The sequence below is a fragment of the Laccaria bicolor genome, genomic scaffold, assembly GCF_000143565.1.
Source record: "Laccaria bicolor S238N-H82 LACBIscaffold_8 genomic scaffold, whole genome shotgun sequence".
Lineage (NCBI taxonomy): Eukaryota > Fungi > Basidiomycota > Agaricomycetes > Agaricales > Hydnangiaceae > Laccaria > Laccaria bicolor.
The window spans coordinates 1,128,099-1,135,775 of NW_001889879.1; the positions used below are offsets into that span (position 1 = coordinate 1,128,099).

Consider the following 7,677-nt stretch of genomic DNA (forward strand, 5'->3'; position numbering starts at 1 on the left):
GCCTTCACCCTCATCCAATGTCTTGGCCTTGTTCAGAATATCGGCAATTCTATTTTTGGAGGTTTTAATGTCGGCAGTAATGACATGGAGTCACTCAACCTGTGGTGATTCAGAAAGTATTGAAATGCCGTAACAGCAAGGTGGAGAAAGGAATACCTACATCAATGGCCCCTGTCGAGGCAACGATCTCACGAACAGAGAAAACTTGTGATTGATGGAAGAAATTAGAAGCAGATGAAGGACATTGCAAATACCTTACCCTGGCCAGACATTGCAGCAAAGGAGGCATTCACGAGATGTAAACGCGACTCGGAATCAACATCCACTGGCGATGCATTACAGCACGCTTCCAACAGCTGAATTAAACCAGTAGAAACAGTTCGGGTGTAACACGTGATCAGGACTTACCTCTCTTGAAATGTCAAAAAGCTCTGAGATTTGTTCACCAGCGTTATCCTGATCTGAACACCCTTGGACAGCACAATTATACGCCGTCTGCCACAACCAAGAGACATCCTTGAATATTAGAGATACTGCTCTTTGCTCTGACACAGCTGCCATTAGAATTCTTGCTGAACGATTCGGGAGTATCAGGTGGCTGTCGGCAGGAATTGGACAGCAGCATACCCGTGCGGTAATGATTTACCATGGTGTCAATCAAAAGAGGCCTGGAGATGATACAAGAGTTAGCCCTTTTTCGGCAATGACAAAAATTCCTGACTTTTTTGCAGTGGGCTCAACTAGGAGCTGGCTGAAGGATGAGTTTGACGATGCACCGAATCAATGTCATCGCTTGAACTACCACATCTCCACTGGACCCCATCTTCAGCGTCTTTAGCAGGCCTTCCAGCACTGAAAGCAGTACGGTTCGCATCTCGGACTGATGAGAAATATGCGTGGCTAGCATTAACATTTTGCAGTCAAAGTCCGGAGCTTTCTGCATATCATTTATGGCTTGAATCGCTGCAATGTTCCCCATTAAGGTAAGACGGAACCTGAATCAATGTCTTTACCTTCATTCTCCAACCCTTACAAACAATCCAGAATATAATTAGCCCTGATCATCCGAATTGGCGTCGTTTACACACCTTGATGAACAGCAGTAAGAAAAATGACATAATGGGTTGTCACTTCATTGGTGGGGCAATGGTGGATGACCGTGGATTCCTGGGCGTACTCTCTCTTTTCAATATAGCAGAGTGCCGCCTTCCAGAAACACTTCGAGCTGCTTAACAAACCGTGACTTCCGAACAGTTGGTGGCTGCCAGCAATATACCATTCGGCGGCTTCCGACCATCTCTTGGCCTTGTAGTGGCATCCCCCATATTGCCAGATCAGCTAAGAATGTCGAAAAGGATCTACGACACAGGTTTAGAAATGAAGGCATGAGATCATGTACAGTTAAGCATGCTGTGGTGGATACAGGTGGCAGCTCTACCTCAGCTTCACAGATGGCTGGAACAACATGGGTCATATGGGTCAAATGACAGGTTTATGCAAAGAGCGATGGCCTACATGCGAACATGGTTTCAAGGGTTTTCATCGCCCTTGCATGATTGTCGTCCTTGGAGCAATGGAATATCAGTGACAAGACTAATCAGTCGACGTGGTCTGTTTCGAATTCCCGGTGCCACAATGCACGACTTAGACAGTGCAAGTTGACATTGGTAACAAGGGCGCTGAGGACATGGGCATGAATCCCCTAAGTTCACGACACCCTAACTCCGATCTGTTGAAAAACCTACTGTTGATGGCTGAGCGTTCTCAGATCCTGAAGGACACTAGCATTTGAATTATAAGCAAACCAAGGTAATTTCCACATGGAAATCGAAGACTAACTCTGTGATATTAAGTTCGGTCAATTCCATGCGGTCGATAATAGATTTGAAAGCTGTGTATATCAGCGCAATTCAGTCACATAGAAGTATCTGGAATACCATCAAGGAGAGCGGGATCGCCAGCTTTCCTCCTTTTCAAAACAGCCAACCTCAGCCACCGTAGTTCTTGATATTTGGAACTTGCCTTGATTAGGTATGTCAAAAACGCCTTATCTTCTAATGAAGCTATCAACTTACGTGATTTGTAGATGTGTCTATGGTTGGCAGGAGCTCGTTTAGAACAGCCTCTGCACGATCGTAGGATTCCGATACAAAATATGCCCTAGCTAAACAAGTCTGGTCAATGTCAAGGTATACGCACAGCTACTCCCTCGTGAACGTACCCACCGTGCGTAATAGAGATATCTTCGGAGTTGAAATGTCTGTTAGACGATTAAAAGGCTGCAGAGCAGGCGCTCGCGTACCTTGAGTTCCGCAACCCCCGAACCCGCTGTATCGTCCAATTGATCAGCCATAGAGAAAGCCGTTTGCAACCACTTGACCGCATTGGCTGGCTTAAGGCCATCCTGAGCACTTGGCTTCGTGGGCATTGTCAATTTACCAATTTGATGGAGTTTGTATGCCAGAAGTTCGCGCTGATTCCAGACCCTTAGTAACTGATGGGACCAGTTGTACATTTCGCTTAAGGTAGTGGACAGCCATACCTCGCTAACATCACGTGATTTGTCTCAAAGCGGTCATTTTTTACAGAAACACTCCCCAAATATTTAACATGCAGTTTTTAACAAATCAGGCTTGAACATATTGTAGAGAATGATGTCGCATTAGTTGCTACTGCATAATTTTGGTTGGAAACTAAGTTCTCGAGGAGGAGTTCTGAAAATGGTGTTCCATGTCGCAGCGCATCACGTGAATTACAGTGCATTCTTATATTTGAAACTCCTCCTTCAGATTTTCGAATCAAGTTCTGAAAACTTGCACAAGCACTCTAGATACAATTTAAAATAGAATGTTCAGCTTGGTTTTGCAGCATTATGTACATTTTGTTGCTTCATTTCTGTCTACTTTGTAGAATGTCGCCTGATTAGGGCTGTTCACGTGACGTTAGCGAGGTATGGCTGTCCGCTACCTTACGATGTGGAGGTAGGAGGGCAAGACATTGATGATCGCCTGGAAAGTTCACATGTGATTTATTTTGATCTTAAACGAGAGTGAATGTGCAAGACCCACCTGTGATCTTTTTCGACATAAACTCTGCTACAGTATAATTTCCTTCTTTCCACACCTGTGAAATGAGGGTATTATCTCATGACCGGCCTGTGAACATACGGCTTCCATTCTACTGGAGTGACACACGATGGTCGCGCATGCTATGGAATATTGATGCGTACTGTCTGGGTCACCCGCATTTCTCAACTGTTCTTCAAACTGTATCCTGACATCAGGCGTCGATAAGGGACCTGTGACATTGTCAAAACGCAACCAGCTACAATGTTATTTCCAACTTCTGATGGGAGTCAAAGAACGAGGTGTGTTGCAAGACGAGCGGCCATTGAAACGATCTGACACACCAGAAAGGGTTACCCCAGTCTTGCTTGCCAATTGAAGCTCATGCAGGAGACCTGTAGAAGGTGCCTCGTACTAAACCCTAGTAATCAATCGACAGGAACAACGGACTTACTATCCCAGGCTTTGTTTCCAACCCTGCCTCGACAAGGCGAAACACCGCAAGCCTTACTAGATCCAGTGGAATGATCGTTCACCATTCAGTATCTCAGGATGTTGGTGGTGGATCTCACAGGCGGCAAGATGGACATGAGCATCGTCCCCTTCACACTTTCCGATCAAACCTGATATGTTCCATAGATTAACGCCTTTTTTATTTCATCCCTCAGTTAGCGCACGCACCAAGCCCCAATCAAAAGCAACACACCTTCCTGGTCCAGCGAGTTGGTCAGATGGCTCCAGCTCTTGCTTGACCTGGGGCGTTGGTCCGAAAATGACTCTGCCAAAGAAGCTACCTAATTAAGGTCCTCAACTGCAGCATGCCAATTCTGATCCTTTGGATTATCGAGCGTGGGCTTGACCTTCAACAGCAGTTCTACAACGAAGGTTAGCTAGTCTTAGTTGTACGCCCGAGTGTCAACTTCACCCATTATTGAATCATAGATCTGCTGCAGGCTTGTTATCGACTTTTTCTTGTGCGTCAACATTGTGCTAGGTAATTGAAATGCACACTTTTCACCACGGAGTCGGAGATGAACGACATTAGGGAGGCACAAAGTTGGCCGCCGTCTGCCGTCGCTTTTCACTTTCACGCATTTGATCGCATCATATGATCATTTTTAAAGTCCGCTTTGTCATGTTGATACAATGCTGAATAGATATCCAGTACAATCCTTTCCTGCCTGTTGAAGGATGCCTCAACTCTCCGTGCACCAGGACTTGGTAAACCAGTACATCCTCTTGATGCTTATGCATCAGACTTTTACACCGGCAGATCGGCAAACAATTGAACAGAGGCAGAAAGAAAATGATCTGGATATCAACACCTTGCTCTCAATCCTCCTTGCTCTCAATCCTCCTTACACGCTATCTGAATGGACGGCCAACCATTCCAAAGTTAGGGAACATGGGCCTTGCCTGGGATTATGCAGAAAATCCAGCAAACCATCACCGCTTTGTCAACATGCTCCCTGTAACACCTCTTGTCTTCCAAACCATCCTCACTCTGATTGAGGATCATCCTGTTTTCACTAATGGCTCAAACAATGCCCAAGCTCCTGTTGAGCAGCAGCTAGCCACCACTCTTTTTTGAATGGGAAGGTATGGAAATGGGGCTTCTGTGGAGGATATTGCACAACAAGCAGGCTGTTCTGAGGGGTCTGTTGAAAACTACACTGACCGATGTTTTGAGGCGATTGAGTCTCTTCATGATCTTTTTGTGCAGAGGTTAACCTCAGCAGAAAAGGAAGTGGAGAAGCGGTGGATGGATGAGCATCTTGGCTTCAAAGGAAAGTGGCGAGAGGGTTGGGTGATGTATGATGGGACCATTGTTGTTCTCTACAAAAAACCTGGACTCAACGGTGATGCGTATTACACAAGAAAAGGGAATTATGGTCTTAATACCCAGGTGGGTCTTTCTCACATGTTCTTTTCTTTAACCTCACATTGGTTTAGATTGGAAATATCCATTGAATCTCCGTATCGTCGATTATTCCCATGGAATGACTGGCTCAGCTCACGACACCATGGCATTTGAGCATACAACAGCTGCAAAATATCCTGACTGGTTTTTCGAAGGCGAGGAATTTGCCTGGGCAGATTCTGCATATGCTGTCAATTCTCGTACAATTCCAGTCCACAAGAAACCTGCATCAGATGATCCTGCAAATGCATTATTCGACAAAGCTGTTGCTCATCTTCGTGTCTGATCAGAGCATTGCATGGGTGCTCTGAAAGGTCGATTCCAGTGTCTTCGAGGCCTTCACGTCAGCATCAATTCGAAACAAGATCATCATGATGCATGCCATTGGATTATAATTGCCATCATCCTTCATAACCTCATTATTGACGTCGAGGGCTCAAAATCAGCAGCCCATTTTGGACAGGACCATGGCCATGCTGAAGAATACATCAACAGAGGTCAGTGAGATGCACCTCTTGAAGGCGAAGATGGTGAAGATGTTGAGGCAAAGAGGAAAGAGCTGGTTACTGAGTTGTTGGCATTTTCAGAGATGTAACATGGTCCAGAAACATATATATTATTCAATAGCTCGATGGGTATAATTGGAATAAGGAGAATTACATGTAAAAAGGAGTGATAAGGATGGGAAAATAAGGATGGGAAGAAATTAAAAAGATAGGGATTAAAGAGATTGATCAGCAGTGTAAAAATTGGCATCATCCCAATCAGGAGAGAACTGACGCATATTCTGACATTTTGCAGGAGGACTACCACCCTCGAGCTCAGCCTTCTTCTCAAGATATGTCTCCCTATCATAAATCCCAAGCTTGAATTCATCGAGAAGATGTGCTCGTTTCTGGATGAGCAGCTTCTCCTTCGCCTCATCACTCCACATCTTGTTGTTCTTCCTGTGAAAATAAATGAGGTTTATTAAATATGAATGAACATTAGAGCAAGAGACTTACTCCTGCATGTCGAGAAGGGTATCAAGAAGGGTATGTTTCTGTGGCACCTTCTCGATATTCAAACGAGCCTTGTTAATAGCCTCTTGTGAGATCGCTGAAGACTTGGGAGCACGTTTGCCAGCAGAAACGGGAGGCCGTGCATCGGTGGAAATGGGAGGCTGTGTGTCGGTGGAAACGGGAGGCCGTGTGTCAGCCTTCTGGGGCAATTCCACAGGAACAGGTGTCCCGTTGGCATTAACAATTGCCTGGGTGACATCTGTACCAAATGTATGAGTGGGACGGCAAGCTGGGGTAGACAGAGGAGCCAGGTCAACAGCTGAGCCAGCTGTGGAGTCCGCTGTGTCATTGGGAGGCTGGAACCACACTGTCTTTCGACCTTGAGGACCAAGCACAGTGGTTACAACAATAGGAGTGACATTGGGACAGGTGGCAAAGATCTTGTGGAGACGGGGAAAGAATTTAAAGTCCTTCTCAATTTGCTCTTTTAACAAAGACGTCAACGTGAGTATGAAAATTGAGTTTGATCAGAAATACGCACGCCAGAGGTTGAGAGCATCCACCGGAGTTGTGTCATTTGGACCTTCACCTGGGATGTAGTATTTCATGTGCTCCTCTTGCGAATTCTCGCAGTTCTCATCCTCAAGACCACCCCCTGTCGAAGTCGAGCAGCGTGCTTTTGGTATGTTTTGGTCAATCTTGTCAAGGAAATTAGCATCGGAAAAATAGAAAATAAACCTTTACCTTTCGAGCTGTCCTTTGAGTCAGTTACCGACTGTAGTTCCGTCGACAGCAAAGAGATCTGGCATGATAACCTTTGCGATGCGCTTGAACATGGTTATCTTCGAGTCTCCACTGGTGTTCTATGTAATTTTAGCATATTAACACGAAGATCAAACTTTGAGATAACATATACATACCTCTCTGATCTCCTTCTTCCCAAAGAGGACCTTGTAGTTGACATCCTTCTCACATTCTGTGATGAATTCCCAGACTAGCCTGTCGTCGTTCTCTGCCCAAGGGATATCCAGGATCTTGGGCTTAGTGCCTTTGGCCATATTAGATAAAGAGCATGGTTATTCTATAGTAGATGGGAGAGTAAAGACTGTGGTGCACGCGCAGGATCGATGCGCGTGAGGGAAGGGAGGAAGATAACACGATCTGTCACATTTTGGTCACATCGGGCTTTGAAAAAATGATCATATGACGCGTGAAGGCGAAAAGCAACGGCGGACAGCGGCCAACTTTGTGCCTCCCTAATGCCGGCTATGCACATGACTGCATCTCATTGTCAGCATCATGATTCGTGATTCATCATCGTTGCAAATGGATCTTACTTCTGCTTCTTCAAATTCTTCTTCCCATGGCGTCTTTATAGACCCTTCATCAATACCCTACCAGCCTCATTCGCACCATATCCCTGGGATTACTTCTCAATAATAATAATCCCTTTGTCTTGGATGGCACCAAACCAAAGCTGATTGAAGATGGCTTCACACACGCTATCCACGTAGGTTCCGAGCCTAGCGTCAAGATAAGCGCCGTCATCCCGCCGATATTGCTGTCAACGACATATAAGCAAGGGGCTGTAGGTGTTCATAAGGTGAGAAGTCGTTCGTTACTCTCTTCATCTGTCCGTCGGGGTTCACTTGGGGCACTGGGGAATAATTATCTGATGCAGACGGGTGCT

The 7,677-nt window shown here is 45.6% G+C and overlaps 6 protein-coding genes across 6 annotated transcripts; 1 reads left to right on the forward strand and 5 right to left on the reverse strand.

Moving 5' to 3' along the window:
- Nucleotides 1-90: 90 nt before the first annotated feature.
- LACBIDRAFT_318203 (uncharacterized protein) lies at nucleotides 91-561 on the reverse strand (the record flags this gene model as incomplete). Its single annotated transcript, XM_001879499.1, has 4 exons — nucleotides 91-99; nucleotides 161-204; nucleotides 260-356; nucleotides 409-561. 4 exons carry the CDS (start codon nucleotides 559-561, stop codon nucleotides 91-93), a joined length of 303 nt encoding a protein of 100 aa, XP_001879534.1.
- A 175-nt stretch (nucleotides 562-736) lies between these two features.
- On the reverse strand, nucleotides 737-1,474 carry LACBIDRAFT_318204 (uncharacterized protein; the record flags this gene model as incomplete). Its single annotated transcript, XM_001879500.1, has 3 exons — nucleotides 737-963; nucleotides 1,089-1,338; nucleotides 1,412-1,474. 3 exons carry the CDS (start codon nucleotides 1,472-1,474, stop codon nucleotides 737-739), a joined length of 540 nt encoding a protein of 179 aa, XP_001879535.1.
- A 440-nt stretch (nucleotides 1,475-1,914) lies between these two features.
- Nucleotides 1,915-2,515, reverse strand: LACBIDRAFT_318205 (uncharacterized protein; the record flags this gene model as incomplete). The annotated part of the gene is made up of 4 exons (XM_001879501.1): nucleotides 1,915-2,022; nucleotides 2,076-2,164; nucleotides 2,222-2,243; nucleotides 2,303-2,515. The coding sequence occupies 4 exons, from the start codon at nucleotides 2,513-2,515 to the stop codon at nucleotides 1,915-1,917; spliced, it is 432 nt and encodes a 143-aa protein (XP_001879536.1).
- Nucleotides 2,516-3,039: 524 nt separating this feature from the next.
- LACBIDRAFT_325787 (uncharacterized protein) lies at nucleotides 3,040-4,051 on the reverse strand (the record flags this gene model as incomplete). The annotated part of the gene is made up of 8 exons (XM_001879502.1): nucleotides 3,040-3,123; nucleotides 3,195-3,208; nucleotides 3,230-3,298; nucleotides 3,410-3,479; nucleotides 3,520-3,575; nucleotides 3,638-3,688; nucleotides 3,743-3,859; nucleotides 3,991-4,051. 8 exons carry the CDS (start codon nucleotides 4,049-4,051, stop codon nucleotides 3,040-3,042), a joined length of 522 nt encoding a protein of 173 aa, XP_001879537.1.
- A 605-nt stretch (nucleotides 4,052-4,656) lies between these two features.
- On the forward strand, nucleotides 4,657-5,491 carry LACBIDRAFT_248664 (uncharacterized protein; the record flags this gene model as incomplete). Its single annotated transcript, XM_001879244.1, is given in 3 exon segments — nucleotides 4,657-4,975; nucleotides 5,019-5,264; nucleotides 5,277-5,491. 3 exon segments carry the CDS (start codon nucleotides 4,657-4,659, stop codon nucleotides 5,489-5,491), a joined length of 780 nt encoding a protein of 259 aa, XP_001879279.1.
- A 216-nt stretch (nucleotides 5,492-5,707) lies between these two features.
- LACBIDRAFT_318208 (uncharacterized protein) lies at nucleotides 5,708-7,045 on the reverse strand (the record flags this gene model as incomplete). Its single annotated transcript, XM_001879503.1, has 5 exons — nucleotides 5,708-5,933; nucleotides 5,991-6,471; nucleotides 6,529-6,685; nucleotides 6,764-6,850; nucleotides 6,908-7,045. 5 exons carry the CDS (start codon nucleotides 7,043-7,045, stop codon nucleotides 5,708-5,710), a joined length of 1,089 nt encoding a protein of 362 aa, XP_001879538.1.
- Between the last annotated feature and the right edge of the window lie 632 nt (nucleotides 7,046-7,677).